General features: G+C 40.3%; 1 protein-coding gene across 1 annotated transcript; it reads left to right on the forward strand.

Annotated features, from left to right (window-relative positions):
• Nucleotides 1–2,717: 2,717 nt before the first annotated feature.
• LOC308640302 (zinc finger protein 124-like) lies at nucleotides 2,718–21,760 on the forward strand (the record flags this gene model as incomplete). The annotated part of the gene is made up of 4 exons (XM_081312249.1): nucleotides 2,718–2,759; nucleotides 20,373–20,499; nucleotides 20,680–20,740; nucleotides 21,513–21,760. Coding segments are annotated over exons 1-4 (439 nt in total), but the record flags the coding sequence as incomplete, so codon positions are not given.
• Nucleotides 21,761–25,062: the final 3,302 nt, after the last annotated feature.

The following is a 25,062-nucleotide window of genomic DNA, read 5'->3' on the forward strand; positions in this document are numbered from 1 at the left end:
TTGTATATAAAGCAATACACCCTTAGTTGTCCCCAACTCCCTTTGTCCTTTTGTGCCAGGAAAGTCTTCTTGGATTGAGTGCATGTTGGACCTAGACACTTTTGACTTTACCTAAATCAACACTGTTTCTTTCTCTCTTGGTCAGGGTGACCCCTCCCTGACCTCCTGTGTGTCCAGGGTGGTTTAGGTGCATGGACTCGGGATCTGCCACATCCACAGTCTGAAGCTGTACATGTGACTCTCCATTTTGCTCTACTTGCCCTCAGGTTGCCTTTCTTATGTCTCAATTCTACATTTAAGGCAAAATACTATATTCTCATACCCAGCCATGTTTGGTATTTTATTTAGAGTCAGGCTCTCATTGAGTTGCTTAGCACCTCATTTTTGCTGATGGCTAGATTCGAACTACCAATCCTCCTGTCTCGGCCTCCTGAACCTCTGGGATCACAGGCATGAACAACCATGCTTGGTCTCACCCTCTGATTTGTCAACTTATTCATTGGATTGATAGTAGGTTGGAGTCACCATCTGGAGTTATTCTCTCAGGCCCATTACAGTTATGCTCACACCCACCTTCTTTGAACCACAATAAAAGGGATGCTCAGTGGCAAAGTGCCCCTGCCCTCAATTCAATCTCTACCATGGGGGACAATAAAGACACCTGGAATTCAATTCTCAGCCCTGGGCAGCTATGTGTCCACTTTTCCACACCTGTGGAAATATGACTTTTTACACAATAGCCCCCCTAGTCCATGGGCAATATTGTTAGGTAGCATGAACTTGGGCCAGTGAACAGGATGTGATGGACTTCACAAAGCCCAAATTAAGAGTAGAGAAAAAAATTGTACTTAATTTCCAAGAGGGGGAAAGACATGACAGGCAGTATTGGCCTCAAGTGGCAATTTTTTATGGTTTATAGGCAGTGTTAATGGGCCCAGAGTTTCTTTCTGGTTGGAATATCAGTTCAAACCCAGGATGCTAAGAGTGCTGGGTCAGCTCCTGGGGGTATGTTGCTTCCTAAGACTTGTGGCTTTTCTTGAAAACCTTGATATGGAAAGAATACACTGGAGGGGGACTTCCTCCTGACAAAGTGAGGTCAGTCTTTGCAATAGAGCAAAATATGTCAAGGGGGCAAGTGAGCATGAGCTCATAGACAAGTTATAAGACCACAGATGCCTGAAGCTTAAATCCTACAGATAATACTAAATGCTATCCATACATGCCTATGATTACCCTTTCTATAAAATCTCAAAGTCCTTGTCAGCATCTGAAGACAGGGTAAGGACAGGGTTTCCTTGTCTTCCTGGTGTAGCTGCACTGGTCAAAGTTTCTTTCCTGCTTTGCATTATAACCTTTTCTGTTTGGTTTTCGTGAACACCTGACAAGACCTGTGGGGTTGACAGAGTCACATCTCTGCAGAAGGCTACCTAACAGTCGAAGTAGAACATCGACACTAAGCACAAAGCACCCATTTTATTTCCACCCAACATTGCTGCCCTAGAGGATTACCCTCCTTCCTCCCCCACCCTTTCTGCTGGGGATGGAGCCTTGAGCATCAGAGCCAACCCCAATTGCTTCCTTTCATAGATCAGGAGCCTCCTCAAAGCAACAGAGGCCAGAAGGTGAGGAGAATTACTAAATAATTTTCAATTTTAGATATTATATATGGGTCATATATATGATATCTTTAAATAGTGTTTCAAAAATTTGGAGACCGTGTCTTTCTAAGTTGCTTGAGGTCGCATCAGCTGGGGGAAATATATATATATTTATATTATATATATATATATATATATATATATATATATATTATATATATATATATATATATATATATATATATATATATTATATATAATATTCTGATTAGATGTACTTGGTTTGAGAAATATATATATATATATATATATATATATATATATATATTATATATATTATATATATAAAATATATATTATATGCATAAAATATATTATATAAAATATCTATTTTATATAATATATATTATATATATTTTATAAAAATATATAATATATATTTTATATATACAAAATATATATAAAATATATGATATATAATATATATTATATATAATAAAATATCGTACTTTCTTTTTTAAGGTACTGGGGAACATACCTAATGGGGCTTGACCCCGACCTCTGAGCTCCATCCCCACCTTTTCATTTTATTTTAAGACAGGGTCTCACTGTTTGCAGATGCAGACCTGACCTTAGGCTCCTCCAGCCTCAGCCTCCTGAAGAAGCTGTGCTTTGTCTTTCTGTTGAGGTTAAACCCAGGGCCTTGCCATACTCGGAAAGCACTCTATGGCTGAAGCCTAGCTCAGCGCCAGGTGTCACCTCTGTCCCAGAGGCTAAGCCAAGGCTTCCCACCTGGATTAGTTGCCAGCACAGCCAGGAAGCTCCTCCTGAAAAGGGCTGGGGCCAAGAATCTGTCACTCTACCCAATTTTAGCCAGTGATTGGATGATGTTAGCTGTCAGTCACGATCCAGAGGCGGGCCTGGAGGCCATCCATCCGGGTCGTTGGGGGGAACTGTCCAATCAGTGCGCAGAGGGGGGGAAGGGCGGGCTTCCACAATCTCGCTGGCTTTTCTTCCTTACCAACTGGGCTACTCCTTCTCCAGGCCCTGTGTTCTCTGCTCCTGGGACCCAGGTGACTCTGCGCTGCCCGTGTTCCCAGGGATCTCGGGTTCCCGCAGGTTCCTCCAGAGGATGCCAGGTCACCAGAGAAGCCAAAAATGGTGAGTTTGCTGAAGGTAGGCGGTCAGCACCTGCCTTGGGGCCGGTGCGCAGGAGAGCTGATGAGTGCCAGCCAAGTCCCCGCTGTCGGGTGGCACTGGCCCCCGTCCCCTGGTTCCCTGGGTTTGGAAGGGTGGCTCAGGTCCCAGGTGTCCCCTTTGCTCCCTACCAGTGGCCGGCACTCACTTTTCCCAACGTGTAGAAAGCAGGGCCACAAATGCACCTTCCTTCTCCCGGTGGAGCTCCACCTAGTGGAGGTCCTCCAAATTGCAGGCGCCTCCTGCCTTCTAAAAGGCCACCTTCCCTCCACCTCACAGCTCAGCCAGACATTAGTTCTTCCTGCTAATTGTCATTATCACTTAGTGAAATATTGGAAAGAATCAGTCAATCTCACTTCCCCCTCCCTTCCTCCCTTCCATGTGTTTTGGAAGCTGGGCTGGCCTCCAACTTGTCATCCTCCTGCTTCAGCCTTCCATGTATCTGGGATTAGAGGCCTGTGCCAATGTCCCTGGCAAGAAGAACACTTTTGAAAGCATTTGTTTTCTATTTGTGAATATTATCCTTGAGGGGAAAGAGTAATCTCTTAACACTTCCTTGTGTTTGGTCAAAATAACTGCTTTAAAGGGAATAAGGAGGTTGTTTATAGATCTCAGGGATATAGAATTCTGTGCTACATCAGTATAACTGCTCCCTTTTCTGAGAGTCCATGATGTAGAGTCACACCAGTCGTGTAGTCACATAAAGCACACGGGGCAATAATGATGTAGGGACAAAGGAGGCAAGGCACTGAAGATAGCTGGAAACTGTTTTATCTGCAGCCAGTCTCAGAGGGCAATGCTTTTGCTGTATTCAATCCATCCATCCCCTGAACCCTGAGTTCAGGTGGTTTCAGAATTTTATACCCAGCATGTAAGGGGAGGGGCTCAGAAGTTCACATTGTAATACCGGGACTCCCCAAATAACTCTCAGACCACACAGTCTCATTCCAGTTAAGCTTTTATTGCTGGCCAGTGGCAGACATTCTGCTCTCGAAAGAATGAGATGGTCAGAGTGGTGCCCTTGCCTTCAGTTGGCTCCATATTTAAGCACAAAAGCCACAAAAGGGAAGTTTTGGGGTTCAGGCAACGTAATCAAGCCTGAAAGTTGTGGTCAGTTAGTCTCCAGTTGGCCACATAGATCATTCTGTGTTCTTGGGGGGAATTTTCATGAGCTTGCTATTTATTTATTTATTTATTTATTTATTTATTTATTTATTTATTTATTTTTATATTTTCACGGGGCCCAAAGCATTATGAGAAGATGCTAATGGAGAATAATTCTTTTTTAAAATATTTTAATTTATTTATTTTTGAGAGAGAGAGAGAGAGAGAATTTTATTTATTTTTTAGTTTTTTTCGGTGGACACAACATCTTTTTTTGTAATGTGGTGCTGAGGATCGAACCTGGGCAGCACGCATGCCAGGTGAGCGCGCTACCGCTTGAGCCACATCCCCAGCCCAATCATGAGCTTTTTGAGTGTCATGGCTGAGTTCACAAAGTGGAGTCACCATAGTCAAGTTGTCACATCACACACATAAAAGCAGGTTTTTCTTTCATTGTTCTGGCCAAGTTAACCCTTCAATGACAGCATGTGAGAAGGGGAGAGCTTCTTCTTGCCTTTCTTTCTTCCCCCACCAGCAGTTACCATGGAGCCCAGTTGGTGACTTCTCTGTGAAGCCCAGCTCAAGGCCAGAGGCCTTGTTTGCACAATTCTACAAACTACTATACTGGATACAAGTGTGTAAAAATCTAGTAAGGGAGAGTCCAGCACCTGGAGTGCTGTTGTCTTCCAGACTAGCAGCCCAGTAAAATAGGGTAACACAAAAATGGGAAGTTTATCTACACTGAACTTTTTTGTGGACACTCTTTTGTTTACAGTCCTAAAATTAGAAATGGTGCAGATTTCTGGAGAAACCCAGTTAAAATTTTCTGTGAAAAAAGGGGATGCCACTACAATAATGTCTGACTCCTTTACTGTCCTTCATCGCCAGCTGTTTGCAGTATGATTTTCAGAATGGATCTGGCTATGGTGCCCAGCCTGGCCTGAAAATTGTGATCCTCCTGTCTCAGCTTCTCAATCTGTTGGGTTTAAAGGCATCGACAGCCCCAGCTACAGAAAATAGTTTATTTTAACCCAAATATTAATGACTGTACTAAGGAACATGGATGATGTGTGTGTCCCTCCCTGGAAGAGATTACATCACTTCTTTTTTTCTTTCTTTCTTCTTTATTTTCTTTCTTTCTTTCTTTCTTTCTTTCTTTCTTTCTTTCTTTCTTTCTTTCTTTTTCTTTCTTTTTTTTTCCTTTTTAATACACCAGGGATTGAACCCAGGGGAACTTAAACACTGAGCCACATTCCCAGCCCTTTTTATATTGTATTTTCAGACATGATGTCACTAAGTTCCTTATGGTCTCACTAAGTTGCTGAGTCTGGCTTTGAATTTAGCAATCCTCCTACCTTAGCCTCTCAAGCTGCTGGGATTACAGTTGTGTGCCACTGTGCCTGGCCTCCATGAACTTTTATAAAAGAAACTGTGTATCACTGCATTAACCAATTGCATTGGTAGGAACATGAGTTTGGTGGGGTACAGAAGAAAAAAATAAAATTTCTTCTGTATGTGTGTTATTGCATTCTGAGCTTTGGTAGATTTTGGAGACATCTGGTAAGGTCAGTGATATATTCTGAGAAGTTTTGAGATTGTGGTCTGATACAGAAATTAAGATGATTGGCTATTAAAGGGCTTAAGATAGCCCAAGATAATGTTTGCTCTCCATACAGAACCCTGCCTTTCCACCCTCATGTTGGTCTAGTTAGCCAAAGTCAAGTACTCTGAAGGTTCTTTGATGTAGATGCAACTGTATAGAGAACTTGAGTTTACAGCTGTAAAAATCTTGTGCTTCTCCTTTTGTCTTCCTTAGGTGTAGGCACCATGTCAGATTTCTTGGTTAGAGGTTCCCTTTGGACACCTCCCAGAGTCCCATGTCCTCAGCAACTATCCTCTCCTGGTGCTGCCACAGAGTGCCCCCAGCTGCCCTGTGCCTTGCAGGGTGAACAGAATTTCAGGCTCTGGGTCAGCTCCTCATAGAGGACAGCCTGAGGTGTGGGGTGCAGCCTCTCAGGGAAGCTGCTGGGGTCCCTGGGCTGAGGAATCTCCTGGAAAAGGCCTCATCTAAACAGCTACTTCCTTGGGACCTTGTTTTCCCCAAGTTCTGTTCCCATTCCTTGGAGACAGGTGGACAGTCAGCCTGTGGATGCTGGTGCTGAGGGGCCAGGTCAGCAGTGACTCCTGCCCTTTTAGTTTCTCATGGTGTGAAGGAGCAAAACCTCTCCCAGAGCATAAGGACCACCCACCCCAGTGCAGAGCTGTGCAAAGCTAAAAAGCTGAAAAACCTCATGGACTGGAGTCATGGTCCAGGTCCCTGGGAGGGTGATCCTGGATGCTTTCCATGAGCAAGACCAGGAGGAAGCATGTCCCGCAGTCAGGGACCTTCCCTGCCCCTAGAGCCTGACACATCTGTGCTCTCTAAACACCAAAGCTTTCTGTGTATCACTTTGAAATGATGTGCTCACTTATCTGAGGCCCAGGTTTATTTATTCAGAGCCAAATGGGATGGACTATTATTAAAGAGGCAAGAGAGAGGTGGGTTAAAATCCACCTGTTTTTTTTTTTTTTGTTGTTGTTGTTTGTTAAAAAATCCCAGCTTACAGCCAGATACAGTGGTGCACACCTGTGATCCTTCCTGCTCCAGAGGCTGAGACAGGAGTGTTGCAAATTTGAGGACAGCCCTAGCAACTTAGCGAGGCCTTATGCAACCTGGTGAGACTGTGTCTTAAAATAAAATGTAAAAGTGACTGGGATGTGGCTCAGTAGTAAAATATCTCTGGGTTTAATCTTGGGGGCATCAAACAAAAAAGAAAAAAGAAAAAGAAAACACCTAATTACCTAATTTACCTTATGCTACCCTTGAGTATGTATAGAAAGTTTGTAAGATTCAGATTTGTCTTCTCAGTGATTTCAAATTGAAATCCAACTCTCGATTCCAAAGTACCACGTAAGATACAGAGAAACTCTGTCTTGCATTATTGCTACAGAATTTGAGTCAAATTCTACAAAAATAGTGGTGGATAAATTTATGAATGTGATTTCATGAAAACTAGTATCTGTCCTTCACAAGGTGATGAATTTGACAAAGGGTGACAGTTTTTCACTGTTGTTGTCTGAACTTGGCAGGTTCATGTTAACTGTGTGGTTTTTTGTTATCAACCCAGAGGTGCTTAACCACCAGCCCGTTTTAGATTCTTTGTTTTGAGACAAGAATCTTGCTATATTGCCTAGGGCCTCAGACTCCTGAACCGCTGGGGTTACAGGTGTGCACCATCACACCCGTCTTCATTGTAAATTTTAAAAACAATTTTGGCAATACCTTGAATACCCAACTGTAATCATTTAATCACTGAATATCAGTGAAAGAGTAAATGACACCTGTTTTCTGCAAAGGAGAGATCCATGTGTCTAAATAAGGGTGCTGATCCCCTCACCATGTCACCTAATTCCTGTTCCCTCCCAACTGCCTCCTCGTAGGGCCACCCCTTTGGGAGCTAGCCTTTTAGCTTATGAAACTTGGGAGTAACATAAATGTTCTTTCTATTCTCTCAGTCCTGTACAACATTTTGGCTGGTCTTAGATACAGTTTACTATTTCCAATTTTTTGAAAAGTATTTTTTGTTGTTGCTGTTGTTGGACACAATACCTATTTATTTATTTTTATGTGGTAGTGAGGATCAAACCTAGGGCCTCTCATGTGCTAGGCAAGCACTCTACTGCTGAGCCAGAATCCCAAACCTAGTATTTCCATTTTTAGATATAGTTTTTCTTAAGTTTACCTCCAAAATACAGTAAACAATGCCCTAAATTTCACAGAATTTACTGAAAAGCTCAGTGTTTTTTCAGAGAGTTTAGATCATGGGAACATTCAGTCTTCTTTGTGAGAAAGTGTGGTGTCTTTCCACTGATTTTGTTGTGTTTTTATGCCTCTAATTGTGTACCTTTTGTATTATAATCATTTTTATCTTTCATTACATGTATTTTACCAAGCTACTCTCCAGCCCAAGAGAATTAGTATTGTAGACTGTTGTTTATTTATTTGCTTACTTATTGAGTGCTGGGAATTGATGCCATGGACTTGCTCATGCTTAGTTATCTTACAGAAATGAATTTCAATTTCTGAGCAACGTTCTGGAGGTGGGGAATAAACCTACAGGCACTCGACCACTGAGCACATCCTCAGCCCTTCTTCTTATTTATTTTTTCTTTTTCTTTTCTTTTCTTTTATTTTTTTTTTTTTACATTTTGTATAGTTGTAGATGGATAGAATACCTTCATTTTGTTTATTTTTCTGTGGTGCTGAGGATCATACCCAGTGGCTCACACATGTTAGCAAGTGGTCTGCCACTCAGCTACAGTCCCAGACCCCCTTTTTATTTTTGATGAAGACCAATCTCACTAAATTTCTGAGTGTCTTGCTAAGTTGCTGAGACAGGCCTCAAACTTTTGCCATTTCCCTGCCTTGACCTCCCTAGTGGCTGAAATTACAGGTGCACACCACTACACCAGCAGTTGGAATGAGTTTTGAGGACTTATCCAATTTCTTTCCAGATGAAAATAGTATTGAAAATCATTTTTCTTGCTTTTGTTCATACTTTTGAAATTTGTAACTATGATTCTTCCTCTTTGCTTTATTGTTTGCATTATTATGAAAAAGGTATTTAGCATATAATATTGTTTCTTATGTATACATTTTTAAAACTTCATGGCTTGGGAGTTTATTTACTTCTTTATTAGATAAACTTTGTTTTTATGAGCAATTTTAGGCTTACATAGTTTATTAGTCAGAGTTCTCTAGAGGAACAGTATCAAAAGGAAGTATAATTATCAAAGGGGATTCATTAGATTGGCCTACTTGACCCTAAGGTGGATGTCCATAGTGGCCATCTGCAGGCTGGAGATCTTGAGAAGAAGTAGCTTCAGAGTCCCAGAGGCTGAAGCCAAGACACCATCCTATTGGATGGTGTTGCCTAGCTTAAGGAGGTTCTCCAGTTTGGCTCACTATCCCATATGCCCATCATTTGTAGACACACCCTCATGGACACACCCAGAAGCTCATTAATCATCGGCATCCTTTAATCCAATCAAGGTGACAATTAAATGTGCCATTACACATAGTATCAAATACCCCTTCTCTCCAGCTGATAGTCTCCACTGTTTTCAACATATTCCATTGGTGTAGGGCGTTTGTTAGTTACTAAACCAGTGTTGAACATTTGATAAAGAGAATGGATGAAGAAACATTTAGGATAAGCCAAAGTTCATCCTTTACTTTAGGGTTCCTCTTCCTGGTGATGTGATTGTGTGTGTCACGTCGTATACAAGATAATGTCATACAGAAGAGTTTCACTGCTCTGGGAATCCTGTGTTCCACCTGTTCATTACTCCTCCTCATTTCTTCCTCCCTCTCTGCTCCCTAAGTCCCTAGCACCCATCAGTTCTGCTAGTGCATCTATAATGTTGTCTTTCTCAGAATGTTCTTGACTTGGAATCTTGCTGCACTTGGCCATTTCAAACTGGCTTCTCTCACTTACCAGTCTGCCTTTAAGGGTGCTGTATCTTTCCAGGCTGCAGAGCTCATTTTCTGGGTGATGCTCTTTGGTGTGGTTAAACTTCAGCTTGTTCATTCAGTATTGAAAGGTGCATCTTCCTTGCATCTAGTTTTCGGCAGTTCTGGATATGGCTGCTGTAGTCACTGCAGTGAGGGTTCCTGTGCCCATAATTTTCACATCATTTGCATTAACACCTGGAGTGTGATGGCTTAATTGTACAGTTTTTTGCATTTATGATTAAATTTTGCATTTATGATTATGAGCATCATTCATAGTCTTCTTTTCTATCTAATAATTTTCTTTGTCTATTTAATTTGGATAATATGGTAACTTATGCCTCAGGAAGACTTAGGAGGTGTTAACTCAGCTTTTATATTTTGGAAAAAAAAGTAGAAAACTGGTGGCAGTTCTTATGTGTCTCATGGGCCTGTTTGAGATGTCAGAGCCTTGCCTTGCCTTTTTGGGAAGTAATTAGTTATTGAGTCTGTTTTTCTCAGCAGCCATGGGCTCATCTGTTTTGTGTATTTCCCCTTGTGTGTAAGTTGTAGGAGATTGTCTGTCTCAAAGAAATGGTCCAGTTTCTGTAAGTTGTCTAATTTGTGTCAAGCACATTTATGATAATCTTGAAGTCCCAATGCATTGTTGACGATGACACTTTTAAATCTGTTAGTAGGTTTTCAGTCCTCGTTGTTTTTTTCTTTAATATTATTGTATATTTTACACTTTTAATTTCTTTCTTTTTATGTGGCAGTGAGGATTGAACCCAGTTTCTCCCAAGCACTAGGCAAGCACTCTTCCACAGAGCCACAACCCCAGTCCCTGTCCTCTGTATTCTTAGCCTTTCACTAGTTAATCAGTGATGCTGATGTTCATGAAGAACTTGATTTGCAGACTGCGGATTTCCTGAGTGTTGTTTCATCAACACTTTCTCTGTTACCTACTGTTGAGAGCCACAGCCGAAGGGGCCCCAGCAAACTTTCAGACTGATAGCTGATGATTGGCTCACAGCATCCCCAGCAACTTCTAGCTGATTGGCTCCTCTGTGTTGATGCTCATTGGGCTGTTTGCCCGCCCTTTCAGCCTACGGAGCTGCTCATTCAGGGACTTTTTTGGCTCCACCCATGCGACCCAGCCAATCAGCCCCAAGAGCAGGAGGAGTGGGGGAGGTTGAGAGGCTTGTGGGAAGCCAGTGGAGGCAGTTGGACTCTGAAAATTTTCCCTGAGGAGCTTTTTTTGTTTTGCCTGTGTGGTTCTAAAAATAAAGTTTGTTTGTTTAGACAAGTGGCTCCTGAATTGTGCCCAGCCAGACTGCGGCATTTGGTGGGCCGCACGGGGAACAACTAAGGGTAAGTGATAAGGTAAACTGCTTGCCCCTGAGGGCAGGGTGAGAGGATGGGTAGGCATTTTAAGATTCTTCTTTTGTTTTGCTTCACTTTTGTTTTAAGTTGCCTGTCCCTGGAGATGAGTGAGACGGAAGAAAAACCGCTCACATCTGAGGAAAAACTATTTACGTCTGAGGAACAGATAGGGAGAAAGGACGGATGCACATGTCAGGAGGATAGAAAGGCTATAATGATTTGTTGTTGTTCCATTTTTATTTCATTCTATCTCGGTTTTGTTTGGCGTCATCTTGTTGGGTTGTATTATAGTAGAAATATGGTATCAGAAATTAGTAAAAAACAAATTGAAAGAGTGTTAAGTAAATTGTTAGAGGAAGGAGGCATCCCAGTAAAATCAAGAGCAGTCAGGGCATACGTTGATACAATACAAAAATGTAGGCCATGGTTTTTTAAGGAGGAGTTGTTGAATATATCACAATGGAACCATCATGGTGAAGATTTAAAAAGAATAGAAAAGAAAAGCCCAGGGACTCTGCCAGTTGGCACATTGCCATTGTGGATGTTCGTATCTTGTTTGCTTAGTCCAAAGGCCTCTTAAGCTAGTCAGAGAAACAAAGTGTAAAGCAGAAAAAGCCATCAGGGGAAAGTTACAACAGGAGACTGCTACTAACACCTTTCTATCACCAGAGGGTGTAAGTGTCCAACCAACAGCACCACCTCTACAGGAGACTGCTATTGACACCTTTCTATCACCAGAGGATGTAAGTGACCAACCAACAAGGCCACTTCCATATGCTGGGAGGCCCCCAATCCCCGCAGTAGATAGTTGGGATCCTGAGACAGGATCTCAAATATTAACATGCTCTGTATTTGAGGCAGGAGGGCAGTGAATTCACCATGCTTTAAATTTCAAAAAAGTGAAGCAGCTAAAAGAGGCTGTAACAACCTATGGTCCTCAAGCACCCTTCACTGTAAGCATGGTTGAATCCATTACCAACTTGAACATGACGCCAGCAGATTGGGCTAATATGTGTAAAGCTGTGCAAAATGGAGGACAATACCTGTTATGGAAGGTTGCCAATGAGGAATTTTGCAAGGAGACGGCTAGGCAAAATGCAGCAGCTGGTTATCCTCAGAGAAATCTAGATATGTTGTTAGGAAAGGGACCTTATGAGTATCAGCAGCAACAAATTGCATATGATCCTGGTGTATATGCACAAATTGCTGCAGATGTGGTTAGGGCATGGAAGACATTACAAGGGAATGGAGGTTTACAAGGTCAATTATCTAAGGTAATACAAGGAGCTAATGAACCTTATGCTGAATTTGTAGATAGGCTTATTCAACAGCTACCAGAGTTTTTGGGAATACAGAACAAGCAATGCCATTAATAAAACAACTGGCTTATGAGCAAGCGAATGATTGGTGCAGAGAAGTCATTAGACCATGGAAACATGAAGATTTAAACACATATATTAAATTATGTAGAGACATTAATGAACAAGGGCAAGTCGTGGCAGCTGCAGTAAAACAGGCTTTAGATGCCAGAGACATTAATGAACAAGGGCAAATTGTGGCAGCTGCAGTAAAACAGGCTTTAGATGGCAGGCCAAGAACATGCTACAGTTGTGAACAAACAGGACATTTTAAAAGGAATTGCCCCATAGGAGGAGGGTTTAACAAAACTAGGTATCAAAGGAGTAGAATACTGGGTATTTGCCCACGATGCCATAGAGGGAAACATTGGGCTAATGAATGCTGTTCTCAAACCACCATAGAGGGTACTCCATTATCAAAAAATGAACAAGGACCAGGTGTTTATCCATGATATCATGGAGAAAGGCATCGGGCTCCATTGCCAAAAAATGGACAGGGGGACCCAATGCTCCGGGGCCCAAAACCACAAATATACGGAGCACTGGAGGAACCCAGCAACTCCATCAGGGTAGTGCCCAGGACACATTGTCCATCAGATCCCTCATCAGACAAACCAGAGGGAGCGCAGGGTTGGACATCTGCGCCTCTGCCAGATCCGTACTAACTTCAGAGATGGGAGTTCAAATCATTCCCACAGGGGTAAAAGGACCTCTTCCCAAAGGAACAGTAGGCTTATTATTGGGACGCAGCTCTTCTTCTCTAAAAGGATTTATGATAAGTCCTGGGGTAATTGATCCCAATTATGAAGGTGAAATAAAAATTATAGCCAGTCCTCCAAAGGGTATATCAGTAATTTCACCAGGAGATAGAATAGCACAGTTACTAATAATACCCAGCCTACATGATAAATTTTCCAGTCGTACTGTAGAAAGAGGTTACAAGGAATTAGGCTCCACAGGTGTAGATTGGGCTATGCTTTCTTTAAATTTAGATTCTCGCCCCATGCTAAAACTAAATATTCAAGGACATGAATTTAATGGGCTACTGGATACAGGTGCAGACCTTAGCATCATCTCTCATCAAGAATGGCCAAAACATTGCCCATTACAACAAGCCACTCAAACGCTTCGAGGCCTAGGAGTGGTGACTAATCCCCATAGAAGTGCAATGGTATTAGATTGGAAGGATCCTGAAGGATGTGAAGGAACTGTACAGCCATATGTATTGGATCATCTTCCCGTAAATTCATGGGGACGAGATGTGCTAGATCAATTAGGTTTGACATTAACAAATAACATCAACCAAAATGCACCCACTATTATGACTAGACAAGGTTTTAGGAAAGGAAAAAGATTAGAAAAACAAGAACAAGGTATAGCAGCACCAATACAAATAGATCAAGGAACGGACAGACATGGGTTGGATTTTTCAGAAAGGGCCACTGAGACAATAAAAATTACTTGGAAATCAGAAAGACCAGTATGGGTTCCTCAGTGGCCCCTGACTAAAGAAAAGATACAAGCAGCACATGACCTGGTCAAACAACAATTAGCAGAAGGACATATACAAGCTTCTGTATCTCCCCATAATACTCCCATTTTTGTCATCAAAAAGAAATCTGGTAAATGGAGATTATTGCAAGATTTAAGAGCCATTAATAATGAGATGGTTATTATGGAACCTGCTCAATCGGGGATTCCTCAATTGTCTGCTTTGCCAAAAACTTGATATGTTTTAGTTATAGATATTAAAGATTGTTTTTTTTTAATTCCAATTCATCTTGATGATAGTCCATGTTTTGCATTTACTATCCCTGCACTGAATCATGAATGTCCTGATCAGAGGTATGAGTGGAAAGTACTCCCTCAAGGGATGGCTAACAGCCCAACTATGTGTCAAATTTATGTTAACAAAGTAATCCAGCCACTTAGAAATCAAAATCCTGAACTACAAATATTTCACTATATGGATGATGTATTATTAGCACACAAAGATAAAAACACATTGCTAGAATGTTATGCCACACTCACAAACTTATTAAAAAATTATAATCTAGAGATCGCAATAGATAAAGTACAATTAAATTTTCCAATTAATTATTTAGGAGTTCTATTATCCTCAACCATGGTCCGTCCACCAAAAATTCAAATAGGAGTAGATTAACTCAAATCACTTAATGACTTTCAAAAGTTATTAGGAGACATAAATTGGATAAGGCCTTGGGCTGGGGATGTGGCTCAAGCGGTAGCGCGCTCGCCTGGCATGCGTGCGGCCCGGGTTCGATCCTCAGCACCACATACCAACAAAGATGTTGTGTCCGCCGAGAACTAAAAAATAAATATTGAAAATTCTCTCTCTCTCTCTCTCTCTCTCTCTCTCTCTCTCTCTCTCTCTCTCTCTTTAAAAAAAATTGGATAAGGCCTTATCTAGGTATATCAACAGGAGAGTTGGGACCTTTATTTGATATCCTAAAAGGTCCATCAGATCCAAATTCACCCCGAATGTTAATGCCTGAAGCAAGAATGGCATTAAAAATCATTGAAACATATATGGAAAATATGTATTTGGATAGAATTGATATAAGTTTGCCTTTATTATTTATTGTACTACCAACAAAAAATATTCCTACAGGAGTATTTTGGCAAGAAGGTCCATTATTATGGATATATTTATCTTATTCTCCTAACACTATTCTTACTAGGTATCCTGAGGCTGTATGACAATTAATACTCAAAGGAATAAAAGCAGCAAAGGGAGTGTTTGGAATTTCTCCCAATAAAATTATTATTCCATATACTATGAATCAAATTGATGAGTTAGCTAATGAGTTAAATACTTGGGCAATAATCATGTGCAAATCTAATGTTTCATTTGATAACCACTTACCATCTAATCCTTTATTGTCTTTTTGGTCATTGCATCCTGTAATTTTTCCAAAAATGACAAGAAAAACACCTATCATGAATGCTCCAAATATATTCACTGATGGGTCAAATAATGGTACAGCAGCAATAGTTACACCTGATCAAACTTTTACATTTTTAGTACCCAAACAATCAGCTCAAAAGGTAGAGCTTAATGCAGTATTACAAGCTTTTGTGATGTTTAAAGATTCTGTATTTAATTTATTTTCCGATAGTCAGTATATAGTTAATGCTATAGTATCCCTTGAAGATGCTGGTAGGATTTCCCCTTCCTCTACTGTTTTCTCTTTGCTTTCCACTATACAAAGTCTAATCTGGGACAGAAAAGATCCATTCTTTATAGGACATATCAGGGCACATACAGGATTGCCTGGAGCCCTTACTTTGGGCAATGATTTAGCAGATAAAACTACACATGACATACATATTTTCTCTACACTAGAAGAAGCTATAAATTTTCATAAAAGGTTCCATTAGCATTGGCTAATACTTTACAAAAGCATTTTAAAATAACTAAGGAACAAGCTAGACAAATAATAAAACAATGTCAAAATTGTGTGACCTTTTTACCACAAGTTAATCTTGGAGTCAATCCTAGAGGACTGATACCTAACCATATTTGGCAGATGGACGTCACACACTTGCCAGAATTTGAAAAATTAAAATATTTGTATGTTACAGTTGATACTTCTTCTGGATTTTTGGTGGGCTCCCTTCATGCCAGAGAAAAAACTAAAAATGTTATAGCTCATTGCTTACAAAATTTTCCCACTGTGGGTGTTCCAAAACAGTTAAAACCAGATAATGCTCCTGGTTATACTTCTACCGCTTTTAAACAATTTTGCTCAACATTTGGCATTACTCAGATAACAGGAATCCCATACAATCCACAGGGACAAGGCATAGTTGAAAGAGCTCATCAAACTATTAAAATCTACTTATTAAAGCAAAAAAAAGGAATTGGGAAGGGGTATATATTTCCCAAAGTTAAACTTAAAATAACCCTTTTTACTCTAAACTTTTAAAATTTGGATTCATCAGGGCTTAGTGCTGTAGAAAGGCATATGTGTCCAAAAAATGTACATAAGCCCAAGGTACTTTGGAAGGATATTCTAACAGGACAATGGAAAGGTCCTGACCCAGTAATTGTCTGGAGTCGGGGGGTCTGTTTATGTGTTTCCACAGGGAGAACAGCAGCCGATTTGGATTCCAGAGATTATCTAAAGCAATTTTTTTTTTTAGAGAGAGAGTGAGAGATAATTTTTTAATATTTATTTTTTAGTTCTCGGTGGACATAACATCTTTTGTTTTTGTATGTGGTGCTGAGGATCTAACCCGGGCCACACACATGACAGGCAAGCGCGCTACCGCTTGAGCCACATCCCCAGCCCTAACTAAAGCAATTTCTACAGACCAAAAAGAAGATGATTTGGCTCAAATCCATAACAGCTGATATCCAGAACTCCAGTTTGGCTACCCTTACATCTGCAACAGAACCAGGATGCTTTTTTCAATATGTCTTTTATTATTGCCCTTTCCCACATCATGAAGTTCTATTTTGTTTTTTGAGCTCATACAGACCTAGGTTAATGTTTTGCTGATCAGTTCTATTTTTTGACTATAGAGTTTTTAAACATTACATGGAGATTTCACCTGTAAAAGTTATAAGGCCTTTACTATTATGTTATTAGTTGTGTGCACACTTGTGTTTTATGTTGTATGTTTGTATGTACATATGTCCATATATCATATATGATGAGCGCTCATGAAAAAATGGATCCAAATATTCTTTTTTTTTCACGTGATTTAAATGGTTTATTTTAAATTGGGTAAACAACTGTTGAGAATTGTTTTAATATGTGAACAAAAAAGGAGGTTAACAAATCTGTTTGTTTACTTTCACCTTTCCTCTTCATTATATTTAATAATTCTCTTCAAGATAATGTAAATTTTTAAGAAAATTGTTTTCTTTTAGTGCCTTCTGGAATGTTACATAATTTTTTCTTTAGCCATTGTTGCCAGAATTCCTATCTTCTTCCCAGTGCCGGTGAAGACAATGTAAATTGTTAAGAAACTTGTTTTATTTTAGTGCCTTCTGGAATGTTACATAATTTTTTCTTTAGCCATTATTGCCAGAATTCCTGTCTTCATCCCAGTGCCGGTGAAGACAACGTAAATTGTTAAGAAAATTGTTTTATTTTAGTGCCTTCTGGAATGTTACATAATTTTTTCTTTAGCCATTATTGCCAGAATTCCTGTCTTCATCCCAGTGCCGGTGAAGACAACGTAAATTGTTAAGAAAATTGTTTTATTTTAGTGCCTTCTGGAATGTTACATAATTTTTTCTTTAGCCATTATTGCCAGAATTCCTATCTTCATCCCAGTGCTGGTGAAGACAAAGATAAAACCAATCTACAGCTTCTGCAATAGCCATCACTGAACTGCTTGCAGAACTTGCCTGGACTATGTATCACTTGTATGCATTGTGAACTCACCTGTATGCATTGTGAACTATCTGTTGGTGCAGCGACTTGTGGTAGTGTTGGGGTATTTTTGCTGATGATGTCATCGGTGGTACAATTTTTCCAAAAGTAGCCGTCAATTGGCTTGGTGTATCTTCCTCCCTTCTGCTTGTCATGATCGTTCAGCTAAAATTTGGGTGCCAACAGAGGTGAGGCTGTATACTGGACCGGTAGTCAGTGACGTGTAAGATCCAATTCCAATGGTACCAACCTAAGATAACGGGTAAGGACCATATGTACTATTGGACAACCTAAGGCAGGCACGGTCCCTAAGCCACATGCTTGTTGTTTAAACAGAGAGGGGGAAATGTTGAGAGCCACTGCCGAAGGGGCCCCAGCAAACTTTCAGACTGATAGCTGATGATTGGCTCACAGCAGCCCCAGCAACTTCTAGCTGATTGGCTCCTCTGCGGTGATGCTCATTGGGCTGTTTCCCCACCCTTTCAGTCTATGGAGCTGCTCATTGGTGGACTTTTTTGGCTCCACCCACGCGACCCAGCCAATCAGCCTCAAGAGCAGGAGGAGTGGGGGAGGTTGAGAGGCTTGTGGGAAGCCAGTGGTGGCAGTTGGTCTCTGAAGGTTATTCCTGAGGAGCTTTTTTGTTTGGCATGTGTGGTTCTAAAAATGAAGTTCGTTTCTTTTGACACGTGGCTCCTGAATTGTGCCCAGCCAGACTGCAGCAACCTACCTGTGGTTAATTTAGGTTTACCTTGCTCTTCTTTCTCTGGTTTTCTTAAGCAGCAGTTTTATTGGTTGCTTTTATCTGTTCTTTTCTGAAATGTGTGTTGGATGAGTTAGATACCGATACAGTGCCACCTCTGGTGTTCTCTATGAATTTCCTATGATGGACTTTTACATTTTTTTCTTTCAAAATGGTCACCTTTTCTCTTGAGTCACCTCTTTGTCCTGTATCTTTTCAGATCCCTGTGTTTCATGTCCCCTTCCCTGGAGGCTTTTCAGTTTCTTCTGATCTAATTTCTGCTTTATCTCTCATGTTCTTTGACATTTCACTGGTGGTGCATGGGATTTCACTGGTGGTGCACTTGTAGGGGTGTGGTTTATGTCCTGTAGAATGTTGCTGTGACCCTGAGACCTCAGTGTGCTTCCCGTTTGGTTGAAGGTCCATGAAGCCCTCCTGTCTGCATCATTTTCCTGACAGAGTTGGGCTGATGTCTCTGAGGGTAATTGTGGGTTCTTCATTGTTTGGGGTGGTTCTGTATGGTTTCAGTCCTTGAGTATGCTTCTGTGTAAGTGGCAGGGACATTTTCTTTTTGTCTGTTCCATCACTGTGCAGACATCATAGCATGCTTACAGATGTGAATTGTGGCCTCTTTCACACGCAGACTGTGTGGGATAGTTCAGAATTCTGGGCTACAAACTTGTTGCTGTACCACACACTGGAAGAGCTTCTGCCTTAGGTTTGTTTGCACCACCATTGCTACAGGCACAATGAATCTCTTTCACCACAGATAACCATTGCATATGTGGCCCAACCTTGATCAAAATGTTCTTGAGCACAACATTGGTATGTGTCTCATGACTGTACATTATGGTAGTGAACCGGCTCCCGTTAAGAAGAGTTTGACAATCATTGGACATTCATTGTTGCTGTGAGACTTAGAAAAATAACGCCTGCTGTTTATTAAGAAGATTGTTTTGAGAGTTATAAAACTTTGTAAGGCTGTTGTTTGGACAAGGTGACATTTTGGTTTTTTTTTTTTTTTAGAGAGAGAGAAGAGAATTTTTTTACATATTTTTTAGTATTCGGCAGACACAACATCTTTGTATGTAGTGCTGAGGATCAAACCCGGGCCGCACGCATGCCAGGCAAGTGCTCCTGCTTGAGCCATATCTCCAGCCAATGGTGACATTTTTGGATCATAGAGTTATTTCTAAGGCACGCGCCATCTTTCCACTTACCCCATTCTGCTTTGACAGTAACCACAAGAAATTATCAAATTGTTGTGTTTATTAATAAATAAATTAAATTAATCAAATAGAGAACTCATGTTTGTTTTGGTCATATAATAGTAAGCTAGTTGACTAAATTTGTTGTGGAGTAAAGTACCTGCAAACTTCTAGTTGTTCTTAGTGTAATCACACAGAATGAGCTCAATCTCCAGTTAACACATGTGACCACCTGTGTGAAATGTTGTCTAAATGTTGTCTATGAAGGAATCTCCTTAGTGACCCCATGCCCAGAGGGTGGGAGTGGGGGCTGGTTCTAGGCATTTGTTTAAGTATGGAACAATAGACTTTCAGAGGAAACAAGACATCAGTAAATACCATGTTGCCTATATTAACCTTGTAGGTATAGGGAGCCACTGTAGTTGGCAGAATCTCTCTCAAATGCTTAGTTTCATGATTCCTGCATTTTTCTACTCATCACCTTTCTTTTCTAAAGATAAGTACTATCAGAAGTGCTTATATTAGCTCTGTACCACACAGGGCATTTCTAGGACATGTAATTGAGGTGAAACCCTTAAAGAAGTTAGGAGTGATCTGGGAGCCTGTCTTACTTCCTGTGAACTCACCAAAGGAAGGGTATAAATCAATATGATGTTTGCCTTCTGAGTAGCCGATTTCTAGTGTTGGAATGGGTGTAAGAAATTGAGTGCAGTAAAGATTTGATGGACCAAATCATGGAATTAATCAGGAGGCCAGGGAATCATGTGAACATCATGCATGTTGAGTGCAGATTTCTCACGCTGTCATTCTCTCCTGGCCTCCACTATACATTTGTGGGATATTTTAGATCTCAGTGACCTTTGAGGATGTGGCTGTGAACTTCACCAAGGAGGAGTGGGCTTTTCTGGATGCTTCCCAGAAGAACCTTTACAGAGATGTGATGCTGGAAGTCCTCAGAAACCTGGCTTCTATAGGTAATAATGTTGGTTTTAAAATTAATCAAATAGAGAACTCATGTTTATTTTGGTCATTAATGTAGAAGGTGAAAAGGAAATCAGTTGGTGAATTATTGAAGCATAAATGGCACCTACAATTTGGCAAAGCATTTCTAGCTCCTAAATATTCATAAAGATTGTTATGTTCTCTCATTTTAGGAAACAAGTGGGAAGACAAGACCACTGAAGATCAAATTGAAAACTCTGGAAGCAACCTAAGGTAACTGTACTCACAAGAGGAATTCGTGAGGGAATCTGAGAACTGTCATATAATTTTTAAAGCAAACCAACCGAAGAAGTATGCATAGGGCTGGGGATGTGGTTCAAGTGGTAGTACGCTCACCTGGCATGCGGGCGGCCCGGGTTCGATCCTCAGCACCACATACCAACAAAGATGTTGTGTCCGCTGAGAACTAAAAAATAAATATTAAAAATTCTCTCTGTCTCTCACTCTCTCTCCTCTCTCACTCTCTCTTTAAAAAATAAAAAAAAGAAAAAAGTATGCATGATTTCAAATGTATTTATTCTTATAATATTTTTTACCAGAAATATATACTTAGCTGTAATAGGTATTCAGTCTTTTCAAAGTATTTGACATTCAAAAAGTACTATGAAATTGCATATGTGAATATGACTATGTGAATAATAGCCATAGAGAAGCTGTGTTGCAAAGGATTGTTTACTTTCAATCTCTTTATTTTCAGGCAACTTTAACAAGTCAGAAAATCTAGCCTTTACCTGATGTTAGTAGAAATGTAAAGACCTATAAATAAATAGAAAACTGTGAATGAGTTAGGTATCAATTATGTGCTGGTCACTTCTTCTTCAAAGAAGTCCTATGGTAAACTTCAAACTTTCCCCACAGAATAGTGTGGGGAAATCTTCAAATTGATTCCAATTTTTAATCAAACAAAGAAAAATTTTAATAGAGTAAATCCATGTGACTTCATTATGTGTGCAAAAGATTTCATATGTCCTTCATTCCTTCATAGGCACATCACATCTCACTCTGGACACAAATACTATAAGCATGAGGAATGTGAAGAGAAGCCATGTGAATTTAAACAATATAGGAAATCTCTGGTTTCTCTCAAAAGTGTTCACACACAAATGTTTTTACAAACTGGAGATAGACCATATGAAAGTACAGTATGTGGGAAAGTCATCAGTTGTTCCAATGACATTCAAAGACATGAAGAAACTCTTACTGGGTGGAAACCCTATGAATGTCAACAATGTGGTGAAGCCTCTTCTTCTCTCCCAGGTGTTCAAAGACACATGATAACACACAGTGGAGATAAACCTTTGCAATGTGAGGTATGTGGGAAAGCCTTTCATTTCTCCTCTTTATTTAGAAGACATGAAAGAACTCATTCTGGAGAGAAACTTTATGAATGTAAACAAGATGGTCAAACCGTTATTTCACACACAAGTCTTCAAAAGCACAGGATCACACACACAGGGAATGCACATTTCAAATGTAAGGTATGTGGGAAAGACTTTGCTTATTCCAGATTACTTAGAATACATCAGAAAACTCACACTGGAGAGAAGCCCTATGAATGTAAGCAGTGTGGCAAAGCCTTTGCTACGTCCCGTCAGCTTCATAAACATGGAAGAATACATACTGGAGAGAAGCCCTATGAATGCAAACAATGTGGAAAAGCCTTTGCTACATCCTATGAGCTTAAAGGACATGGAAGAACACACACTGGAGAGAAGCCCTATGAATGTAAGCAGTGTGGAAAAGCGTTTTCTAGATCTGGTGACCTTCACTCACATGGAAGAACTCATACTGGAGAGAAGCCCTATGTATGTAAGCAGTGTGGAAAAGCCTTTGCTAGATCTGGTGACCTTCACACACATGGAAGAACTCATACTGGAGAGAAGCCCTATGTATGTAAGCAGTGTGGAAAAGCCTTTCCTACATCCCGTCAGCTTCATGCACATGGAAGAACACATACTGGAGAGAAGCCTTATGAATGCAAACAATGTGGAAAAGCCTTTGCTACATCCCCTCAGCTTCGTGCACATGGAAGAACACATACTGGAGAGAAGCCTTATGAATGCAAACAATGTGGAAAAGCCTTTGCTATGTCCCATCAGCTTAACAGACATGGAAGAACACACACTAGAGAGAAGCCCTATGAATGTAAGCAGTGTGGAAAAGCCTTTGCTAGATCTAGTTACCTTCAGATTCATGGAAGAACACACACTAGAGAGAAGCCCTATGAATGTAAGCAGTGTGGAAAAGCCTTTGCTAGATCTAGTTACCTTCAGATTCATGGAAGAACACATACTAGAAAGAAACCCTTTGGATGTCAACAATGTGGAAAAACATTTGCTTCATCCCGTCATCTTCACATACATGGAAGAATGCATACCGGAGAAAAGCCCTATGAATGTGAACAATGTGGAAAAGCCTTTACTGCTGCCTCTTACCTTCAGATACATAAACGAACTCATACTGGAGAGAAGCCCTATGAATGTAAGTGGTGTGGGAAAGCCTTTACTCAGTCCTCTCACCTTCACTCACATGAAAAAACTCATACTGGAGAGAAGCCCTATGATTGTAAGCAGTGTGGCAAAGCCTTTGCTAGATCCAGTGAACTTCAAATACACGGAAGAGTGCATACTGGAGAGAAGCCCTATGAATGTAAGCAGTGTGGCAAAGCCTTTGCTAGAACTGGTGACCTTCACATACATAAAAGAACTCATACTGGAGAGAAGCCCTATGTATGTAAGCAGTGTGGCAAAGCCTTTGCTACATCCCGTCAGCTTCATAAGCATGGAAGAACACATACTGGAGAGAAGCCCTATGAATGCAAACAATGTGGAAAAACCTTTGCTACATCCTATCAGCTTAACAGACATGGAAGAACACACACTGGAGAGAAGCCCTATGAATGTCAACAATGTGGAAAAGCCTACACTACTGCCTTTTACCTTCGGATGCATAAACACACTCATACTGGAGAGAAGCCCTATAAATGTAAGCAGTGTGGCAAAGCCTTCACTCAGTCCTCTTACCTTCACTCACATGAACAAACTCATACTGGAGAGAAGCCCTAAGAATGTAAGCAGTGCGGCAAAGCCTTTGCTAGATCCAGTGACCTTCACAGACATGGAAGAATGTATACTGGAGAGAAGCCCAATGAATGTCAACAACGTGGAGAAGCCTTTGGCACATCTTGTCTGCTTCACATATGTGAAAGAACACATACTGCATAGAAGTCGTATGCATGAAAACCTTTGGTAAACTCTTCTGTTATTACTGTTTCACTCATATACATGTAGGAAGTTTACTGGAGAAAAATCCTTTGAATGAGAAATATTGTAAATCACATTTCATATCATCCTTAAAGACAAGAGAGGCTCACACCACATCCAACTGAATAACTCTTTAAATGTGAAAAATATCACAAATCATTCTGTTTTCCCTGTTGCCTTCAAAGCCATTTCACTCACATTGAAAAACAAACCTTCTTAATTTGGGGGATTTGCTACATTCTGTCAGCTTCATTTCCTCTCTTATATATGAAAACACTTATGCAGAGAAGCCCTGTGAATGTGAGAAATGTGGGAAATCTTCCAGTTTTCTCATTTTTTCCTAAGGACTGTGAATATTGTTTTGGAATAAAAAGAATAAATCCTATGCAAGTAATAAATATAAAGGGTTCAGCCATTCTAGGTTTGTTCAGTTGTATGAAAGAACTCATACTGTAGAAAATGCTGAGGATAAGCCATGTGGGGCAGTATTCAGCTTTCAGAGTTTTCTCCAAAGGCATAAAAGAATTCACATCTGTGAAAATCCTTTTTCTATTTTTAAAAATTGCAGTAACACTTTGAACTTTCCAGGTCCCTTTGAACAGCATTTAAGAAATCACACTGGAGAAAAGCCCTGTATGTAGAAATGTGGTGAGAACTTTGCATGTTTCAGATCCATTTGAACATGTTCAGACTTGAGGAAAATTTTATTTTGTTTCATTTTATTTATTTATTTTGAGATAACCACTGTAGGTGTGTGAAAATGGTGTGTGCCTTCATTTCTTTTTTTTTTTTTTTAAAGAGAGTGAGAGACAGACAGAGAGAGAGAGAGAGAGAGAGAGAGAATTTTTTAATCTTTATTTTTTAGTTTTCGGCGGGCACAACATCTTTGTTTGTATGTGGTGCTGAGAATCGAACCTGGGCCACACGCATGCCAGGCGAGCGCGCTACCGCTTGAGCCACATCCCCAGCCTTTTTTTTTTTTTTTTTTTTTTTTAATATATTCAGAGGTAACAAAACTGCACCCTGGGTTGGAGAGGAGAATTGCATCAGCATGAAGATTTGAAAGCAACATGTTTTTCTGTGTTAAATCTCTCTTATTGTTAGATTCCATTTTCCTGTATTTTAAGTCTTTTGTGTCTAATGTTTCATTACATATTGTGTATGTTAGTTTAGGCCTCTCCACTTCAGCCTTTGGTACAGATTGGTGAAATGGCTCTTCTGAACTTCTTTCCTCTCTTTCTTTGTTCAGATTTCACCCAGGAGTGCTCTACC

This window comes from Spermophilus citellus, assembly GCF_964194105.1.
Source record: "Spermophilus citellus genome assembly, contig: SCAFFOLD_437, whole genome shotgun sequence".
Lineage (NCBI taxonomy): Eukaryota > Metazoa > Chordata > Mammalia > Rodentia > Sciuridae > Spermophilus > Spermophilus citellus.